Source organism: Malaclemys terrapin, chromosome 2 (genome assembly GCF_027887155.1).
Source record: "Malaclemys terrapin pileata isolate rMalTer1 chromosome 2, rMalTer1.hap1, whole genome shotgun sequence".
Taxonomy (NCBI): Eukaryota; Metazoa; Chordata; order Testudines; family Emydidae; genus Malaclemys; species Malaclemys terrapin.
In genome coordinates this window covers 48,653,078-48,674,990 of record NC_071506.1, presented here as the reverse complement: position 1 = coordinate 48,674,990, position 21,913 = coordinate 48,653,078, and the positions used below count along the sequence as shown (strand labels likewise).

General features: G+C 40.2%; 1 protein-coding gene across 8 annotated transcripts in view; it reads left to right on the top strand.

Moving 5' to 3' along the window:
- Positions 1–21,257, top strand: part of LOC128832310 (carbonic anhydrase 13-like) — a 32,353-nt gene extending 11,096 nt beyond the window's left edge. For 6 of the 8 annotated variants that reach the window (XM_054019588.1, XM_054019583.1, XM_054019585.1 and 3 more), the window contains 6 exons: positions 7,971–8,089; positions 9,052–9,087; positions 12,030–12,125; positions 13,745–13,807; positions 14,938–15,093; positions 19,440–21,257. In XM_054019588.1, coding sequence (XP_053875563.1) covers positions 7,971–8,089; positions 9,052–9,087; positions 12,030–12,125; positions 13,745–13,807; positions 14,938–15,093; positions 19,440–19,553 — 584 coding nt within the window. In that variant the 3' untranslated portion in view covers positions 19,554–21,257. The remainder of the gene's footprint in view (positions 1–7,970; positions 8,090–9,051; positions 9,088–12,029; positions 12,126–13,744; positions 13,808–14,937; positions 15,094–19,439) is intronic. The other 2 variants (XM_054019587.1, XM_054019582.1) reach the window with 1 other exon arrangement.
- Positions 21,258–21,913: the final 656 nt, after the last annotated feature.

The following is a 21,913-nucleotide window of genomic DNA, read 5'->3' as shown; positions in this document are numbered from 1 at the left end:
CTTTCTTTCCCTGTCTCATGAATGGAGTACAGTCTGGGTATGTTACACTGGAGATTATATGATGTCATATGAACAGTAACACTGTAGTTTTCTGAGTCCAAAAGCGATACTTTTTCCTGCTTTTCAGTATGTTGCAATTTTGAGATGATTTCTTAAAGAAGTTCTAAATCACAGTTCTCAGAAAATGCCTAGGATCACATTCTGTTAATTTTTTCCCACATGTTATGGTCTCATCCGTACAACGTCCAACCCCCAGTTTGAATTGTTTTATAACACATTTTTCAAATACTGCTCCACAGCATGGAAGGAGCTTTTGTGTCTTATTGCAGGTCCATTCAAGTGAACAAGGTCCACTCAAGTCTTTTATCTGCATTTAAATGCAGGTATTGCATGATTTATGTCCTAGCTCTGAACTCATGTCAAGAGTTGATCAATAAAGAACGAAGAAATTATATGTCAAAGGATCCTTTTTCTTTCTAAGAAATGTCATTGTCCCATTCTTTTTTGTTTGTTTGTTTGTTATAAACACCCATTGACTCCCCTTTTGCAAACAACTATGGAGGCTCAGAGGTTATCCTGTCCAAAAAAACATTCTGTTATATTTACTGACTTCATATGGGTTTTCAGAATGCCTCCTTTGCATAGCAGAGAGGCAAGCTTGCATCTACAGAAAGCTCTTTTTCAAACAATAAAAGTGTAGCCCTTCAGAAGTGAGAGAAGCCTCTTGTGGTTGATCTGTTAATTTCAGATACTGCCTCACTACTTGGAGAAGGTTGGTGAGAGAAGCCTTTGTTATAAAGGCAAGTGAGAAAATAAACCCAATTTAGTAAAGAAGTGTTTTGATTTTTCTGTTTGACATTTGCAGGATGTCAGGATGTATGAGTAAATATTCTCAAACCTTTCTTTGTAACTCAGTTTCATTAGCAGGTGCTGTAAGATCAAAGGTTGTTTGTATGTATTACCAAGTTTAGGATAGTTAGGAAAGTGAGCATGGACCAAAATAAGATTTACAAAGAAAGCTGAGCAGGAGAATCCTTCCTTCCTATGTTACAGAGGAATGAGGAACTGCTTTAGGCAACAGTTTCATTTCCTTGCATTTACTATATCTTCCCAATTGTTGAAACTTGTAAACTTCTGTAAACATTGTTACACTTTACCCTATTGTGCAGTATATTCACAAGGCAGTACATGCCACATTACTTATGCAGAAGCTGTAACCATATGAAGATTCCAGCACAGCAGACATTATTTTAGGGTTACCATATTTCAACAATCAAAAAAGAGAGGACGGGAGGAGCCCCGCCCCGCCCCCATCCTGCCCTAGCCCTGCCCCTTCCACTCCCTCCCACTTCCTGCTCCCCTCAGAACTCTCAACCCTCCCCCCCACTCCTTGTCCCCTGACTGCCCCCTCCTGAGACCTTCCCCCCATCCTAACTGGCCCCCTAGGACCCTATCCCCTACCTGTCCCCTGACTGCCCCAACCCTTATCCACACCCCCACCCCCAGACAGACACCAGGGACTCCCACGCCCCATCCAACCACTCCCCACCCCCTGACAGCCCCCGCCCCAGAACTCTCGACCCATCTAAACCTCTCTGCTCCCTGTCTCTTGACTGCCCCCTCCAGAACCTCCCTGCCCCTTCTCCGACCCCTTGGCCCCCTTACTGTGCCGCTCAGAACAGAGTGCTGTCGAGCGGCGCGCTGGGCAGCAGGGGAGGGGGAGCAGGAGCAGGGGGAGGAGCTCCAGACTGCCGGAGGCCTGATGCGAATGGCCGGCCGGCGATCTGTGAATGCAGGGAGGGGGAGGGAGGGAGAGAGAGGAGGGGAGTGATCTCAAGTTGCAGGGGCGAGGAGGGGGAAGCAGAGGAGGGGCTCTGGCTGCCAAAGCCCCGTGTGAGTGGCACGATCCAGCCGGCTGCCCCTGTCAGCGCGCGCGCTCTGCATGGGGGGGGGAAATCCGGACATTTATAAATTCCCCCCGGATACTATTTTTTAACTCAAAAAAGCCGGACATGTCCGGCAGAATCCGGAAGAATGGTAACCCTAATTATTTTGAATGAAAATGTTTGTAAACAGAAATGGAACAGTGATATGCTATGAAAAAGGGTTACAGATAATTGTATTGGGAACTTTTTGATGAATTATTGAATATTTCCTTGAACAAAGCATATTTTTCAGTTTGCTTATTTGTAGGGCTGTCGATTTAATCACAGTTAACTCATGTAACTAACTAAAATAAATTAATCGCGATTAATCCCAGGTTTAATCACACTGTTAAACAATAGAATACCAAGTAAAATTTACTAAATATTTTTGGAAGTTTTTCTACATTTTCAAATATATTGATTTCAATTACAACATAGAACACAAAGTGCACAGTGCTCACTTTATATTATTTTTATTACAAATATTTGCACTGTAAAAATGATAAAAGAAATAGTATTTTTCAATTCACCTCAGACAAGTACTGTAGTGTATTCTCTTTATCATGAAAGTGCAACTTACAAATGTTAATTTTTTTTGTTACATAACTGCACTCAAAAAGAAAACAATGTAAAACTTCAGAGTCTACAAGCCCACTGAGTCCTACTTCTTGTTCAGTCAATCACTAAGACAAACAAATTTGTTTACATTTATGGAAGATAATGCTGCCCACTTCTTATTTAAAATGTCACCTGAAAGTGAGAACAGGCATACTTTTGAAGAACTTTTGTAGCCGGCATTGCAAGGTATTTACGTGCCAGATATGCTAAAGATTTGTATTCCCCTTCATGCTTTGGCCACCATTCCAGAGGACATGCTGCCATGCTGATGATGCTCATAAAAAAAAAATGTGTTAATTAAATTTGTGACTGAACTCCTTGGGGAGAATTGTATGTCTCCTGCTCGGTTTTACCCACATTCTGCCAAATATTTCATGTTATAGCAGTCTCAGATGATGACCCAGCACATGTTGCTCGTTTAAGAACATTTTCACTGCAGATTTGATAAAACACAAAGAAGTTACTAATGTCAAATTTATAAAAATAGCTACAGCACTTGACCCAAGAATCTAAAGTGCCTTCCAAAATCTGAGAGGGACAAGGTGTAGAGCATGCTTTAAGAAGTCTTAAAAGAGCAACACTCTGATGCGGAAACTACAGAACCCGAACCACCAAAAAAGAAAATCAACCATCTGCTGGTGGCATCTGACTCAGATGATGAAAATAATCTGCTTTGGATCCTTATCAAGCAGAACCCATCATCAGCCTGGACACATCCTCTGGAATGGTGGTTGAAGCATGAAGGGACATATGAATCTTTAGCGCATCTGGCACATAAATACATAAATGCCTGTTCTGACTTTCAGGTGACATTGTAAACAAGAAGCGGGCAGCATTTTCTCCCACAAGTGCGAACACACTTGTTTGTCTGAGCGGTTGGCTGAACAAGAAGTAGGACTGGGTGGACTTGCAGGCTCTACAGTTTTACATTGTTTTGTTTTTGAATCAATTATTTTCGTACATAATTCTACATTTTTAAGTTCAACTTTCATGATAAAGAGGTTGCACTACAGTACATGTAATGCGGGAATTTAAAAATACTATTTATTTTATTATTTTCACATTGCAAATATTTGTAATAAAAAATAAATATAAAGAGAGCACTGTACAGTTTGTATTCTGTGTTGTAAATCAATATATTTGAAAATGTAGAAAACATCCAAAATATTTAAATAAATGGTATTCTATTATTGTTTAAAGTGCAATTAAATGCATGATTAATCGCGATTAATTTTTTTAATCACTTGACAGCCCTACTTATTTGGTTTAAATACTGTGTTTTTTTAGTTTACAAGTGTGTGTTCAAACAATACTCAAACAAGTGTGTATTCAGAGATATAAAAATCATCCAAAGCACAGGACTTGGTGGTGATGGGGGACTTCAGTTACTCAGACATCTGTTGGGAAAATACCACAGCAGGGCACAGATTATGCAACAAGTTCTTGGAATGTATTGGAGATCATTTTTTTTATTTCAGAAGGTGGAGAAAGCTACTAGGGGAGAGGCTGTTCTAGATTTGATTTTGACAAATAGGGAGGAACTGGTTGAGGATTTGAAAGTGGAAGGCAGCTTGGGTGAAAGTGATCATGAAATGATAGAGTTCATGTTTCTAAGGAATGGTAGGAGGGAGAACAGCAAAATAAAGACAATGGATTTCCAGAAGGCAGACTTTAGCAAACTCAGGGAATTGATAGGTAAGATTCCACGAGAAGCAAGTCTAAGGGGAAAAACAATTGAAGACAATTGGCAGTTTTTCAAAGAGAAATTATGAAGGGCACAAGAGCAAACTATCCCACTGCTTGGAAAGATAGGAAGTATAGCAAGAGACCACCCTGGCTTAACCAGGAGATCTTCAATGATCTAAAAATTAAAAAAAAGTCCTACAAAAAGTGGAAACTAGGTCAATTACAAAGGATGAATATAAACAAATAACAGGTATGTAGGGACAAAATTAGAAAGGCCAAGGCACAAAATGAGATCAAACTAGCTAGAGACATAAAGGATAACAAGAAAACATTCTACAAATGTATTAGAAGCAAGAGGAAGACCAAGGACAAGGTAGGCCTGTTACTCAATGAGGGGGGAAAGAACAAGTTAAAAATTACTTAGACAAGTTAGATGTCTTCAAGTCACTGGAGCCTGATGAAATATATCCTAGAATATTCAAGGAGCTGACTGAGGAGATATCTGAGCCATTAGCTATTATCTTTGAAAAGTCATGGAGGACTGGAGTAGGGCAAATATAGTGCCCGTCTATAAAATAGGAAATAAGGACAACCAGGGGAATTACAGATCAGTCAGCTTAACTTCTGTAACCGGAAAGATAATGGAGCAAATAATTAAGCAATCAATTTGCAAACATCTAGAACATCATAAAGTGATAATTAACAGTCAGCATGGATTTGTCAAGAACAAATTGTGTCAAACCAACCCGATAGCTTTCTTTGATAGGATAACAAACCTTGTGGAGGAAGCAGTAGATGTGGTATATCTTGACTTTAGTATGGCTTTTGATACTGTCTCGCGTGACCTCATAAACAAACTAGGGAAATACAACCTAGATGGAGCTACTATAACGTGGGTGCACAACTGGTTGGAAAATTGTTCCCAGAGTGTAATTATCAGTAGTTCACAGTCATGCTGGAAGGGCATAATGAGTGGGGTACTGCAGGGATCAATTCTGGGTCCAGTTCTGTTCAATATCTTCATCAATGATTTAGATGATGGCATAGAGAGTACACTTATAATGTTTGTGGACGATACCAAGCTGGGAGGGGTTGCAAGTGCTTTGGAGGATAAGGATTATAATTCAAAACGATCTGGACAAACTGGAGATAATAGGATGAAATTCAATAAGGACCAATGCTCTTGTTCAAACACAAGCATAATAGTTGTGTTTGAACAAGAGCATATATTTTAAAAAAAATCCAATCTTGATTTTAAAAATTCCAGCAAGGTAAAATCCAGCCCAACCCTTGGTAAATTGTTCCAATGGTTAATTATCCTCACTGTTTAAAAAAAAAGGTGCTTTATTTCTAGTCTGAATTTGTCTAATCTGTTTTTTCTAGTCTGAATAGCTTCAACTTCCAGCCATTGGATCTTTGTTTATCTTTGTCTGCTAGATTGAAGAGCCTTTTATTATCAAATTTCTGTTCCCCAATAGGTACTTGCAGACGGTGATTAAATCACCCCTTAACCTTCTCTTTGTTAAGCTAAATAATTGAGCTCCAGGATTCTCTCACTATCAGACATGTTTTCCAATCCTTTAGTCATTCTTGTGGCTCTTCTCTGAACCCTCTCCAGTTTTTCAACATCCTTCTTGAACTGTGGCCACAAGAACAGGACGCAGCATCCAACAGTGGTCGCACCAGTGCCAAATGCAGAAGTAATATACCCTCATGACTCCTACTTGACATTCCTGTTTGTGCATCCAAGGATTAGCCCTTTTAGCCATGTTGCACTGGGAGCTCATGTTCAGCTGATTATTCATCACAATCTCCACAACTTTTTCCTGTGTCCCAGGATAGAGTCCCCCATTCCGTAAGAATGACTTACATTCCCTGTTTCTAGATGTATGACCTTACATTTCACTGTATTGAAATGCATATTGTTTTATTACAAACAGCTCACCAAGTAGTCCAGATTGCTCTGTATCAGTGACTTGTCCTCTTCGTTATTTACCCTTCCCCAATCTTTGTGTCGTCTGCAAATTTATCAGTGATGATTTTATGTTTTCTTTCAGATCATTGATTGTTTTAAACTTTGTGACACTGGCTCTTTTAAAGCAGTGTGTAATTGGCTGGGATTTTATTCTCTTTGAATATACCAGTAAATATAATCAAATCATGATAAATTGTATCTAAGTAACTTTTTGTTCTGTGATCAGTTCCTCTTTATATATCAAGATGAGGGTGTAATATAGAATTCCACCATGTTGGACGCAACACTTCTTGAGTTAAGAAATTGTCATCTATATTTTTTTCCTATTTAAGAAGCAAGTCATCCCGTTCTCCACTCTGATTTGGTGTGGGTATTTTAGATTACACCAACTAGTATCCTATCATGTACTTTATCTGTTAGAACATCGATCCATAAGCATTCAAGGTCATTTACTTCTGAGTTGTCAGTGACTCGGAAACAAGTAATGCCATTTTTGACAGTGCCACTCCCGCTCCTCCTTTGTCCACTCAATCCTTCCTAAATAGGTTATAGCCAGTGATTTTAACATTCCAGTAATGCAATTTTTTCCACCAGGTTTCAGTAATACCAACTAGGTATTACCAACTCATAAATGTGCAGTTTCAAATCCTTTTGTTTGTTACCCAGACTCCTAGCATTAGAGTAGAGGCAAATACAGAAATTCTTCTCTTTTCATCCTTTGGTGGATTTTTGTTCTTGATATCTTCACTTTGTGCTAAACGAATGCTCATTTGTTCCTCCTTTTTACCCTCCACTTTTGTTGTTGGTGTACGCCCTACCAGCCTGTGCCTTAGATGACTGGATCCTCTTTTCTATATCTCTATAATGGGTCTAGCTAGAACCCCAGAGCACAACAGTACTTTTTCGGGCGGGTGTGGAGGGGTAGCGGAGAGCTGAAATCAAGATGAAGCTTTTTCTAAGAGGCGGGGGATTCAGCATCAGGGCATTACAGAAAGAGACTGCAGATAAGATCGGATCTAAAGTTCTGATCTTGGATTTTGGTTTGGATCCATCTCTAGTTGGTTTGGTTTTTTTTAAAGAGACAAATATTTAGACAAATAACACACACACATGCCTTTACATATGTTGTTAATGTGCCATTTATTTACATTTTACATGTCATTAATTTTGAACTTGGACAAAACAGATGCATTATTAGCTTCACTTTGTTTATAGTAATTTTCACTGCCTGGTTTTCATGCTTTGGTACAGTACGGTTTCATCTGGGTTTCAAACAGTGCCAAGGAATGTTGAAATAAATTTTTAACCAACTGACCTATTTTCCTCCAATTTTATTAAAGAATCTACCTTTTATGGCACCTAATCTTTAGGCCTAATTTGGTTGTCAGTATCACTTTGAAATGTGTTGATAAGAATGTAGCCGCCAAGTAGGCAGCATAATAATAATTCAATTTCTCAGAAGAATTAAAAAAAAAAAAAAAAAGGTACTGCTTCCTGCCTATAGTAAGACACATTGGGTTATCTCAGTTCATCCCCTAGTAGTAGTAATTAGCTAATTTACATATATAACTTAAATTTTGAAGGGCATATTCTCTTCTTTCTCTTGTTGTTGTGCAGTAGTGGTATCCTATTAATACATATGCTTCGAGAATCTATTTGAGAGCCTGGATCCTGAAATGGTGCTGTATGCATGAAAGTGTAGGTCGGAAGCTTTTATTATAATGCATGTCTCCTTGGCTAAAAATCTCTTATTATCTGGTTTATAGTGCTGAGAGGGGGACCACTCAATGGAAGCTATAGGCTGCGCCAAATTCACTTTCATTGGGGGGCCAGCGATGACATTGGCTCTGAGCATGCAGTGGATGGAAAGAAGTATGCAGCCGAGGTAAGGCATTGCATTGAATTATATAGAGGCCATAGTCTCTCTGTAGTTAAGGCTGTGACTAGCGTTCCATTATAAGACAGATTTTGGCTCCCTAACTTTTCAAAACATAAGCAATATGCCTGAAATTTTTCATGTGTGATCCTATGCCAAAGGAGAATATATTTGGAGACTTTGGCAAAGGATAAGACAAGAAGTACATGAGATATTATAAGTGGAAAATTTAGAGGATTTTTATTGTTTGAGAATTGTTTTAATCTTTTTTGTTTTTATTTTTTAACTTTTCCTTTGGGATCGTTATATCTCAAAATAAGCCTGACATAGAAACTGCAGATTTGGTTTTTTAATCGGCCTTACTGAGGATATGTGCATTTTACTATTTGCAGAAGAGTTGGGTGGTTATTTTTGTGGTGTATGTAGCAATGTGACAGTTATGCCTTTGTTTTCTGTGTACTGCACCTTTAAATCTCTAAGGACTATGCTGCCTAAAGAGACAGGCAGCCATTATGAGTGTTCCATTTAGTGCAGAATGTCACAGAGGAGAAACGCACAGTGTGCTCTCTTGTGGAGTCTTTACTTTTGCTCTTTCTTGTTCCTTGCTTTTGATTATTCAACAATAAAAGTAATTCAGACTGAAAGTATCGGTTTCCTCTTTGCGTATGGGAAAAATAAAACAAGTATTTTAGTTAGGAAAATGGGATCTCAAACAACAAATAGCTCAGAGAAAGTAAGAGTTTTCCTGGGTAAAAAGGGAAAATAGAAAAGCTAAAAATCAATTTTTATGAAAATATGGAAGATTTTCACTATAATGCAAAAGAGGAACAATTTGAAATATATGTACAAAGTCCTGATCAGTATTTTATTGGAAATGCTATAGAGGACAGTGGTAAGAAAAAAAATCAATTTTTCTACCACTGGTGGGGAAAGTGACATTTGCAGTGTTTAAAGGCTTATGTTTTCCACAGGAACCAGGTGAGATGGAGTATAAAGAATTAATAGAGGTGCTTAAAAACATTATGTACCAAAACCAAATTTCTAGCTGAAAAAAAAAAATAAGTTCCATCTCAGAAACCAAATGGAAGGAGAAAATATATCTGAATTTCTAGCCAGTCTAAAAAGCTTCCCACTACTTGTCATTTTGGTAACTTTCTGCAAGAAGCGCTTTAGACATCGTTTTGGTTTTGGGATAAGGAAACCAGAATTAAGATCGAGGCTGCTGAGCACTGGTCATGCAGAAGAAATACCCCAGGAGATGAGAATGCAGTTTCAGTGCTGAACTCCCTGAAGAAAATGCTCTAACAAATCAAGAAAGCACCTCTGCCAAATTGGCACATGCTAGAAGAAAGAGAGAGTTCACAAGCAAAGAAGACTACGTGGCTTGCCCCCTGTCAGAGGACATCAGGAAACAAGAGGGCTCCCCGGTCCTGTTGTGTTGTGACATCGCGTTGGCCAGACCAAGTTCTCTTCAACAAGCTGCAGTGCAGGAGCGGTGGTAAGATGGGATACATCCCTTAAAAGAGAAGTCACAAGCCATTGAGAATGGGGCTCTACCCCAAAATGTTTCACAGCTCTTGTTTTTTTGTTTTGTTTTGTTTTGTTTTTTTGCAAAATTACAGGGAGTAGTGTGGTTTATTTAGCTGTGGGGATTTTACTTTTTGTCCTTTCTTGTTTGTTGTTTTTTAATTCACAATAAAAGTCATTCCGATTGAAAGTATCTGTTTCCTCTTTGTGTATGCAAAATATAACATTTTAAAAGTTATTCAATCTAGCTTTTGTGAATCTAAAATCGTGAATGGTCCGATGGTGACATTGTAAACTCCAGAATACTAACATGCATACATGTGCACACAGAATGGTCTATTGGACTGAGAAGTGAGGTATGAATTCCTATATTCTATTTCTGGTCTTAATAATACTACTTTGGACTTCTGTGATAGCTTTCCTACAAGGATATCTAAGGGCTTGTCTATGCGGGGAAGCTATTGCTAAATAAGCTAGGGTATGAATTTAAAGATTAATAGTTATTCTGTACTAACTCCCCAACGGGACACTCTTACTCTGCAGTGAGAGCACCTGGGTGCAATTTAGCTTCACTTCTAAAATGTATTAAGCTACGGCACACTCAGACACCCTTCGTGTGGAATAAGATTGTCCACACAGGAGCTATTCTGTGCTACCTATTCTGGGCTATTTCCTCATGTAGATTAGTCATAAGGCCACAATCCAGCGACACACTTAAGCATGTGTTTAACTGTAAGCATGAGGGTATTTCCATTGACTTGAATGGGACTTTTCACGTGCTTAAAGGTAAACATATGCTTATGTACTTTGCTGGTTTGGGCCTAAGAGCTTAACAAACGTTAATTATGCCTCACAACACCAAGTACTATTATACCCATTTTACAGATAGGGAAACCTTAAGGCCATAGAGATTAAGCAGCTTACCAAAGCCAAGTCCATGTCTGAGGCAGGGTCTAGAACCAAGATCTCTGAGACCCCTGTTTTATCCACAAGACCACACAGCATCCTATGCAGTTCATTCGGGCAAGCCATTAAGATCCATGTTTTCTAAGGAGGCCTTTACTTTTGGTGGCCCCAGTTTTTGTGTGTCCACCTGGAGCTCAACAAGTATGGCTCCAAGTGAAGTCACTGGGAGCAACAGATTCTCAGCACCTCTGAAAATCAGGTTCTGAAAACCTAAAGATGGACCCAAAATTAAAAGCCTCTTTTGAAAAATTTGATCTTCAACTACTCTGAGCTTATAGACTCTGGGTGAGTTAGTAAATCTTATGAGATTAATTAGATAATTCTTGTACAGTACTTTGAAAATAATAAGTGCTATATAAGAATTACTTTGTCTACACTCAACAGCATGGTAGTGCCGAGAACAGCAGTACTCTGAACAAGGGAGGAGAGACATCTGACTCTGTGACTTAGCTCCTTCTGTAGAGACTTGAGGACTCCTGACAGGGGAATACGAACATGATTTTGGGGAGCATGGCTTGGTGGGAGGGGTTGGAGGGCACTGGGGCAAAGATCACTTTGTTGTTTACCTGGTCAAATCATGGCAATCCTAGGACTGGCCAGAGTGGCTCTTCCAAACTTTGGACCAGTCTGCGTGGAGCTTCCAAGCAATTACACATCAAACAAGCGAGGAGTTGCTCATTACAAATCTACCACAAAACATTCCCAGTCAGAAATCAATTGGAAATGCAGGTGCTCAGCACCTCTGAAGATCAGGCCACTTTTATTTAGATGCCTAAATCCAAAAGCTGGTAATTTTTCCCCCAAACTTCAAGTTTTCTTTGAAAAATTTTCATAAAAAAATTTAAATTTGAGAAAAAAGAGGGGAGGAGGGAGATTTTTTTGGTGAAAATTTCATTTCTCATCCCCCTCCTCATTTCATGATCAGCTGTAAAGCTGATCAATGTTTTGCTGAAATTTTGACTGAGGAAATGGGGCAGGGGAGGGGAAAATGCTGATGAAATTTGCATAATTTTATTCCACCACTTATTTTTACCAGCTCTACTAAATGTGGATTTAAGAGCCTAATTTTAGCCTTCAATGTTTGAAAATTTTGGCCTATGAAATTGCAGTACTTTCCAATATTTAGAACAGTGAGTATCCACAGTATTTCAGATGGTGGTAACTGTTGCTAAATTTTGACTTTTAATAGTAACTGCTGTACCTGGAATGTAAAAACACTGTTAATTGTGCCATTCTCATATCTGTTCAAATCCCAGCCACATCAGTGCTTGTTGTTGCCCTTTGTATGATTATATATTTCCAGATTTCAATAAACATAAATATTTGCAGCTGGAAAATTGAATGCGTCTGAATATAAACAGGTGAAGTAGAAACCTCAACACTAGTACAATTGCATGTTAATTGTAATTGCACCAGTTCAGTGGGAATTGACACTATTTGTGCTTTTGCCTTTCAGCTTCATGTGGTTCACTGGAACTCGGACAAATATTCCACTTTTGTTGAGGCTGCTCGGCAGCGGGATGGATTAGCTGTCATGGCAGTATTTCTAAAGGTAAGCAACGATCGCTTTATCCCTTTTAATAAATCTGTGTTATAAGCTTAAACAACAAAACTGTTATTCTGTAGCAAATATCCCTTTACCCATAATTCTGCAGCAGCAAAAATATGAAGGCAAAACCCACATGCCTAATTTTTAATGTGTTTGTAATAGTAGATTGCTGCACCACCTGGAAGACACCAAAATTCATAGCGTTTAAGACCAGAAGGGACCATTAGATCATCTAGTCTGACCTCCTGTATATCGCAGGCCATTAAATTCACCCAGGCACTTCTGTATGACCCAATAACATGTGTTTTTTCTAAAGCATATCTTCCAGAAAGCACTAGTCTTGATTTGAAGATATCAAGAGATGGAGAATTCACCACTTCCCTTAGCTGTTTGTTCCAATGGTGAATTGCTTCTTTTCTGTCTAAAGAGGAAAACACACATTAGAGGTTTCCTTAAAATCTCTGAACAAGAGTGTGCCTTATACACGTGATAACCTGCTCATTCTAGGATAAAAGAAATCACCCCTTCCCACAGCCTCACTGACTTTGTGCAAGGAGCCACATAGAGGACACAAAAAACTTAACCTGTGATTAGAGGACAGGGTGCCGGGCAGCTCAGTAGCCCCTACTTCAGTGTCAAGTTAATACAGTGATGGCCACTGCCACTTTTGAAAATGTTATTGCCCTGGTTTGGAGCAGTGCTTATGACCCTTGCTGTTGACAGGATTTTGTGGCCTTTGCATCCACATAATTGCAGACCCCTGGCTACACCACAGGCACACACCCTGTCTTTGCCAAGCAAATGCAAACCAAGCTTTGCTTGATATCAGGGATCTGGAGGGCTCCTGCACAGCTGCCTTCTCCCCACTTTCCTCCCACACTATGTAACTACAATGGTTCTGCTTCCTCTGGAGCCTTTGGTTCCTGTGCTGACAGGTGAATTTCACTTCTGTGACTATGTCACAGCTGTCATGCTGCAGAGATCAGTGTCATCAGGGATCCTTGACGTGTTTTGTGCTGCTTGTTCATGTTGAACTTATCCCACTCTTGTCAACTAATTACAAAGTACTCTTTTCATGAGCCACTCCTTTATATGTGTTGTCACCTTCCCAGTGTACACCTTCCTGACCCAGTGAACATTGCTGAGAAACCTGATTCTGCACGAGTCACACAGAAGAGTCATGTTCGTGAATTTTCCAGTGTGCTTTAAGGAACTTAAGCTTAAAAAGGCTGTAGACTAATTTATTCACATCATGTATACAGCCTGAGGTTCTTACAGTTCCTCTACAAAACATTGTTAAGAAAACTAGCTTTTATTCTACTGCTACAAAAAGTGAACTAAAAATAAAATCCACTCCCCAGACTGATGCAGCTAACGAAAAAATAGTCTCATCAAAGTGAATGACATCCCTCTTTCTGAATAATCAGCATTTGTTCCAGGTTGTTTTAATTAATAATGGCCTGATACTGCATCCATTGATGTTTATCAGAGTTTTACCATTAACTTCACTGGGTGAAGGATCAGGCCCTATGTGAAAAATTTTAAAATTAAACATTAATAAATGGAAAGTGAATGCATATTCTTCCCTCGAGAGTATGATCTTGGACTATTTGCCTTTACAGATTGGTGAATGTAACTCTCAGCTGAAGAAAATTACTGACCGTTTGGATGCCATTAGAGCCAAGGTAAAGTAATTCTCCTAAAATTCTCCAGTACTTCTGCTGCTGTTCTTTTTCTTCCATGCTTCACATTCACATTCCTTAGGTATTTACAGCTGGTAAACAAGGATTAGCTCTGATGTGGGGCAGTTTAGGGGCACTTTTGCTGGATAAAGTCAGACGCAAACCAGCACATTGTAATTATTTTGTTGTACAATGTGGGGGGACGGGGGGAAGATCATTAATTAGCTGTAATAATTTAATCCCTGACAAATAACTTTATCATCAAGATCACTGACATTGGATAATTGCACATTTGATTTTAGTGGAGTTTTTTTTTTTTTTCAAGAACATGGGGAATCGAGACATATTTTCTCACTTGTTTTATGGGGGGAGAAGAGGATCGTGTCCCCTTCGATCAGAACATGGAGTGGCCTTGCATGCATTAATTGGCCCTCCATATGTGAGGGGGGCAGTTATCTCTGTGACACCAAACCCTGCAGAGGCCTCTCTCTCGGTCCAAAAATCCACATGGGGTGGGAGGGCATGGATCAGTGGGCCAGGGAGGCATGAGTGGGCTGGTGTCAGGCTGGAGAAGACACAGCTTGCCATCCCACCAGCTCTCCAGACATTCCAAGCAAAGGAGAATACATCCAGATGTTGTATTATTTTTACGTCAGAGCCCCCATCACTGGGCTATTTGTAGTCAACAGGAGTGCTTGGTAGCATGACTTCAGTGGAACCCTGCTGTCACCAGAAGGAACACTAGGGGCACAGGACCTTCACATGGGTGGCTCTGGCCCACTCCCCTCCCTAGGTTTCAGAGCCTAAGCTTCAACATCTACACAGCTATTTTTAGCACGGTAGTGCAAGCCAAGTCTGTGGACCCAGGTTGGGAGGCTCACTGCCATGAGCTGTGTAGATGTACCTCTGTGATCCTCCAGAGCCATGCAAACCTTGCCCCCACCAATGGAACAATCTCTTACAGTTTTTTCTCTCCATAATTCTTCTTTGGAATGATTAGTGCGGGAGATCCTGCTTGACACTTTTAAATAAACAAAATGTTCTGACACTATAAAGAAATTAACTAGACTGCATAATAAGTGGTTGCTAAATGTGGTGGTTCTGGGTTAGAATGTGCATGCTTCTTTTTCCAGGGTAAACAAGCACTGTTCACAAACTTTGACCCTTCCTGTTTGCTTCCTCACTCTCTGGACTACTGGACTTATCTTGGCTCTCTTACTGTTCCACCTCTTCTTGAAAGTGTCATCTGGATAATTCTCAGAGAGCCTATAAGTGTTTCCTCTGAGCAGGTACACTTTGATTCCCCCCAACCCCTTCAAATATAATGTTTTAAAAACTGAATTGTGGTTTATAATGATACTCCCAAGACTATTTTATTTATAGCTTTAGATATTTAATTAATTATGAAATTTCTTATCCTACCAAATTTTGTGCTTTACATTTTTGTCCTGAGTTTCTAGAGAAATGTGAAATTAATATGAATTTTTGTTGACTTCCCTTGGCCAACAGAATGATCAAGTATTATTAAAATGTTTTGAAATTTTTAAAAAATGGTTTGGGAGCTACAAATTGGGAAAAATGCAAGAAAGAAACTGATAGTTAATTTCATTTGAGGTTCTGGTGATGATAAGAACCACTTGAATTTCATTCCATAGATTTTACCATCTCCAAAATGCTGCTATTCATTTATTTCTTTGCATTTAACTCATTCATTATAGAATTCCAGTTCAGCAAATGGCCAAATAAATACAGAGCGTTTCCTAGATACTAAGAGTATGAAATTTGGTCAATCTGAATACTATAGTTACTACTAATAACTAGTTCCTAACAATCAGGCTAAATGAATGTAGGAGAGGGATGAGCACACCACTTGGAACTGCCCTTTATATTTCTCATGTTACTTACAGCTGTAAAATTGGCCTTCTGGCTGTATATTTGTAGACCAACAGTGACATCCAATGGTTACTGAGGTTAATACTCTTAGGCAGTGGAGATGCTAAAGGGAATATGATTTTCCAGTTTCTATTATTAGAAATTGGTAACCAGTGCTGCTGTTGGTGGGTATCATTACTCCAGTTGGCATATTAAAAACTTGTGACTTATCACACCTCGATATTTACCTGTTCCATGTTATAGATAACTCACTCAGTAAAATTAATTGTTCTGGGCCAAATAATGCCACCCTTCCAACCTTGCCAATGAATAGCCTCGCTGAGCCATCCTGTAGCTCAGACTAATCCCTTAGCAAAACTATAATTAAGGGGAGTATGATTGTCCCACTGAGCGATGCTACTCAGTGTGATTAAGATGGGTAGAATTTGGCGTGGCCCACTAGTTGCTAAGTTTTAAATGGTGTGGTTTGATTGGTATCTCTTTGCTGGTGGATTCTAAAGGTGAAATCCTGGCCCCGCTGAAATCAGAAGCAAAGCTTCTGTAGGACAGGATCTCAACCTAGAAGCATTATCTCTCAAGAGAGTTCAAGTACTCAAAAGAAGAGCTGGGAAGTTTAAAGGTCACATGAAGGGTAGATTTCTTTTTATGTGTAGTGTTTTCTTTGATTAGCATTTTACTAAGAATGAAAGAACCAGTTCAGAAGAAATAAGAACTGGCCTGAATCTTTGATCAAAATGCAAACCAGGTGTTTCAGTGGATAGGACACCTGTGAAGGAATCAAGAGACGTTGAGCTCTGGGAACAGCTGGCCTTGAACAAGTCACTTACCCACTCAGTGCTCACCTTCCCCATCTGTAAAATAGGCATAATGCTTACTGGGCTTGGTAAAGCTCTTTAAGATGAAAAGGTGCTATATAAGTATTCAGTATGATGATTATTACTGCTGTCCAAAGTTCAGATCCAGACCTGAACTTCCCAAATCCAAAGTTTTGATTTGGCATAATCTCTAGTTAAAATTCTTTAAAAGTGAAATGTTGCATGGAACAGGGAATGTGTATACCATTTTTAGGGAATGAAATATCAGTATCTGATGCAACACACTTACTCTGTATTATTTCAAATTCGATCTATCCTGTTCAGTGTGTGATATTTTATATGTTCTATAATTAAATACAAAAAAATTGTTTGTTATTACCTATTATTTGTTTCCAGTAGTGCCCACAACGTGCCATGTGCTGTACAAACATAAAGGAAGTCACAGTTCATGCTTTGACTGGTACTACTTTGCAATTTGATTGTTAACTCTTCATTTTTATATTTTTTTCTTAGAAGCTTAAAATACAATTTCTTCCTTTATTGATTTTATTCTTTTCCACTCGGGAAATGTTTTAAAAATAAAGAAACAAAGGTCAGTTTCAAGCTTCCAGTGAGTTACCAGAAACATCATTATGGAAAAAATGCCTTAATTTTTTTAATACTGTAGTAACTTCAAAGGGAGAGTTGTTTTGTTTTTTACTTTTTTTGTTAATTAATTGCTTTATGAAAATTAATTTATTCGCAGATACATTTTTCTTAATTGAGCGGGCCATGTTATTAGCATAGTGGTGCAGGTTCTTAACTTTGGGTTTTGTCAGTGAAATGTCCTGCCAATTAAACCGCGATTAAAGAAGTATGAGTCAGTAGTTTCTGTTTTTATTCTGTGGACTGAAACACTGACATATGTGGTAAGGCTGTGAGTTTGGAAATCTGGATGTATTATGCAAGTTATACTGTTTTGCATAAGTAGTACATAAGCATCACCACCCCGTTTTACATACTTTTCCCTCCCTTGCCACCATCATTTCCGTCTACTCTGGTTCAAGTTTTTCCCTAGCTTTCCATCCCCACCCCCACCTCCTGAGCTAGCTTCCCTCTTGAGTTCCTCCACCATCTCTTCCTTCCCCCTCCCAAGTTCCCCATCTGCCCGTAGCCCCACTTTGAGTATCCCCAATGTAACCCTCTGGTTCTCCCCTGTACCAGGAGCTTCCCCCCCCCCCCCAGAGTATGGTCTGTGCCTAGTGTGTGGCCTAAAGGTGTGGGTAGAGTGACCCTAACTCTATGTATCCTCTCCCAGTGCTGCTGTTCTAGCCATATTTCTAGGATCACAGACAAGCAGCCTAATTCTAGGAAGCTCTGTGGTGAGGGCTCACCTGCAGCTGGATCTTTATGCTTAGAATCCAGACGGTAACTATAGAGAAGCAGCCTAGTGTGCCTCTCTCTCTTTCCTACTTGGGAGCATGGAGCTCAGGAGCCTAAGAGGGGACACTAAGGCCTGGTCCACACTAAAAAGTTAGGTGGACATAGCTATGGCATTCATGGGTTTGGAAATAAAACCTTAGCTATGCCCTCCTACCCCCCAGTGTAGACATATCTGTGTTGACAGAAGAATATTTCCATCAACCTTGCTCCCATCATTCGAGGAGGTGGGGTTCCTACAGCAATGGAAAAATCTCTTCCTTTGGTGTAGGCTGCGTCTACGCTAAGGGATTATGCCAACATAGCTCTGAAAACATGGCTATGCTGGTATAGTCTCTGAAGTGTAGAAATACCCTAAGAATGGGACTCTCCTGGCCAGTCCTGAAGCCTTATGGGCTCTGACTGTGGGCTTGATTCTCTACTCTCTTAGGGCTAAATTGTACTTCTGAGGCACAACCCAAAGCAAAAGGCAGTGATTTACTGAAATCAATGGGAGTAAGTGACAAAATCTGGTCATCAGCGATTTTCTACCCTCTGCTGCTTCTCCCAGATAACTGTCTTAATAACCACTTTATTTTGGATGCTCGTTTTCTGAAGGAAGTTTGTTTTCCCACCCGGACAGTGACCCTGCCATAACATACTATATATCCACTATCAGAATCATGACTTTTGTGCTGCCCTACTAATGTTAACTAAATAAAGGAAATAAGTCTGAAGCAAGCTAGTGTATAAAACTAATAACTATTCACAGTAGGTCAGATTAGGAAGGTTCAGATCTGGAATCAAATCCAGATCTAAATGCCCTCGCAGCTCATAATTATTTGCGCTGGGTGTTCCAGTTTGCCTTATTGTTGAAATAAATCCAAATTGTGAAGTTTGGATAGAGATTTAAACGTTTCCTAATTGTAAATGTGTGTGAGAGAGAGAAAGTTTGGATCAGATATTTTGGCTTGGGCTCATCTCTAGTAATTATTATTTGCTTTGTATTGTGTGCCAGGTAGATGATGTAAAAAATGGTAAAGAAGTGTTTTGTAGCACAGCATCCATCATTCTTCACTGATGGTGATATTTCTGCACCATGAGGGCATACAATCAGACTTTGTTTGCCTGCTCATGTTGGCTCCCAGGCAATCCATTTGCAAAAAAAAAAAAAAAAAAACCACCTTAGTGGGAATGATGCTGGCCTTCGGACTGCAAAATAGGGTGCAGAAATCTTAAAAGAGAATTCTTTTTAGGCTTCAGGTTAGGAAAGATCAAGTGTGAATACCATGCTATACCCAGACAATGCCTGAAACAACACTCACAAAATGTAAATGAAAAAAATAGCTAACAGGAATAAGGGCTGAAATGCCCAAATGGCCATTCCATGTGTGCTCTAGACAATACGATCCCCACACTTCTTGGCGAAATAAAGGTGACAAGTATGTTCATGTTTATTACTTAGAATTCTTCATTTAGCCTTAGCATGACAATTCTCTGCTGAACTCTATACCTCTTTTCATCTGCAGCTAGCCAAATTCCGCAGCCTTCTGTGTACTGCTGAGGGAGAGGCAGCCTGCTGCATGCTGAGAAACTACCGGCCACCGCAGCCTTTAAAGGGACGGGAAGTCAGAAGGAATTAAGGAGTAAAGCAAGAATCAGCCACTGCTGAGACCACTTAGGAGGCTGAATTAGTTTTTAATAATAATATATTTTGTGCCTAATGAATAGGTATTATTTTATTATTCAGTTACAATGCAGTCATTTCAGCAAGACAAAGATGTCCTGACTTGTAGCATTTGGGCCGATTTTAACTGGTGTGAATGGGTTTTGTCTCTATTGGTACGTGTGCATTGTGGTGTTAGTGTTTGCAGCAGAGCTTACTGAACAACTTTGTTTCAGTCTGTGCATGTGAATGCAATCCTACATATTGAGTCTGATCCTACAAAGTGCTGAGCAACTCCTGCAAGGTACTGGACACCCTCAACTCCCTTTCATGTCAGTTGCAGTTGAGAATACATAGCCCCCTGAAGGGTTAAGCCCATTTTTTTAACACCATAAATCTTTCTTTAGGGACTAGACTGGCCTCTTCCTTTAATTTTGAAGGAGAAATTAATATTTAAAGTTGGTAGGATTTCATTACTGATCATAAGCAAAGTGATCCTGTTTAAGCTGGGATGCCATGATAGATTTACTAAAAAATATAGTATCCACTAATGATATTTAACCCACAAAGTGTACAAATGTATTTACAGGCATTAACTTCCTCTGGGTGCTCAACCCCCCGCTCTGCCCCAGGCCCCACTCCTACACTACCCTTTCCCCCAAACCCCTGCTCCGCCTCTTCCCACCCACACCCCAGGCACTTCCCCCATCTCACCCCTTCCCCCAAACCCTGTTCCGCTTCTTCCTGCCCCCACTGCATCCCCGTCCCACCTCTTCCCGCTCAGTTCTGCCCCCTCTCTCGAGTGTGCCCCATCTCCGCTCCTCCCCTCTCCCCCAGGGCCTCCTGCATGCTGCAAAACAGCTGATTGTGGCAGGTGGGAGGCACTGGGAGGAAGGGGGAGAAGTTGATCAGTGGGGCACTGCCAGATAGGAGGTTCTGAGGGGATGAAGGGAGCTGGCTGCCGGTGGGTGCAGTGCACCCACTAATTTTTTTCCCTGGGTGTTCCAGCCCTGGAATACTCACGGAATCATTGCCTATGAATGTATTACAATCCCTTTGTTTTGTCTGCATCATAGGAGTGCTGGTATATTGCACCATGGTTTAGCAATACAATGCTAGTAAGCAATATGCGATCATATCATATGGATTCTGTATGCCCAAATTCCACCTCATGTAAGCGAGACAGTTCCTTGCACCTACAGGGGTGTTCAATGGGGAAGGATGCATGAAGCCTCCCTCCCTTGCATTTCTCACCCAGCAGGTGAGCATGGTCTGGAACATGAGTCTGTAGAATGTATTTGACATGATCCCATATTGCTTAAAGTGCATTCCTAACACTCAAACGTGCACTAGCCACTTCAGAAGATGGCTCTGCCTCCTCTTGCCCCATCCTGCTTCCTACCAGCCAGCTCTCCTGGCCAGGGACACAGAGCATGCTGTACACCCTTGCCAGAAAAGAGAACACCCCACGCTGAAGATATTGTGCTTCTCTGGTGCGTAATGCTTCCATGTACCTGCTGAAGTATTGCCCCATGCTCAGGGCTCTCTGTCAGACACATCTGAGGCCGATAAAGTTACATTTAATTCACATGACAAAACCCCTCTATGTTAATCAGAGGGGTAGCCATGTTAGTCTGTATCCACAAAAACAATGAGGAGTCCGGTGGCACCTTAAAGACTAACAGATTTATTTGGGCATAAGCTTTCGTGGGCAAAAACCCCACTTCTTCAGATGCAAGTGGGGTTTTTACCCACAAAAGCTTATGCCCAAATAAATCTGTTAGTCTTTAAGGTGCCACCGGACTCCTCTTTGTTTCCCCTACATTTAGATAAAGTTAAGGATCTGACACATTCACAATTCCCAGTTAACAGGGCACATTAGGGTGATGTCCCACGGTGCCCATGGATTGGAAGCTTAGGCTTTACCTGTGAATCACCTTGAGTTTGTGTTTCTCTCAGATGCTTTTCATTATTGGAATGTAATTTTTATTAAGGCAATTTTCTTCTTTTGTTTTTAGTGAACCAGCTGTAGCTCTCAAAATAGGAAAATTATGGCCTAAACTGTTCCTTCTGCTTCTATAAGCAAAGGGAACTGAAATCTCAGTAGCTGTTTCCTCTCAATCCTTTTCCTTCAGCACTTCTCCACTGGTTTTCTGGGGAGCTGGTGCCATGCTTTGTTTTGAGAACAGAGCTGGATGTTGATGGGAGTGGAGCAAAGGACCAGCCACTCTCTACAGCAATGTCCCTGTTGAGCCTGTGGATTTCTGCTCAAAAATCCAATCAGGATTTAAGGCCGCATGAAGTGGTGGTAACTCCCCCTGACTCTCTCCAAGGCTG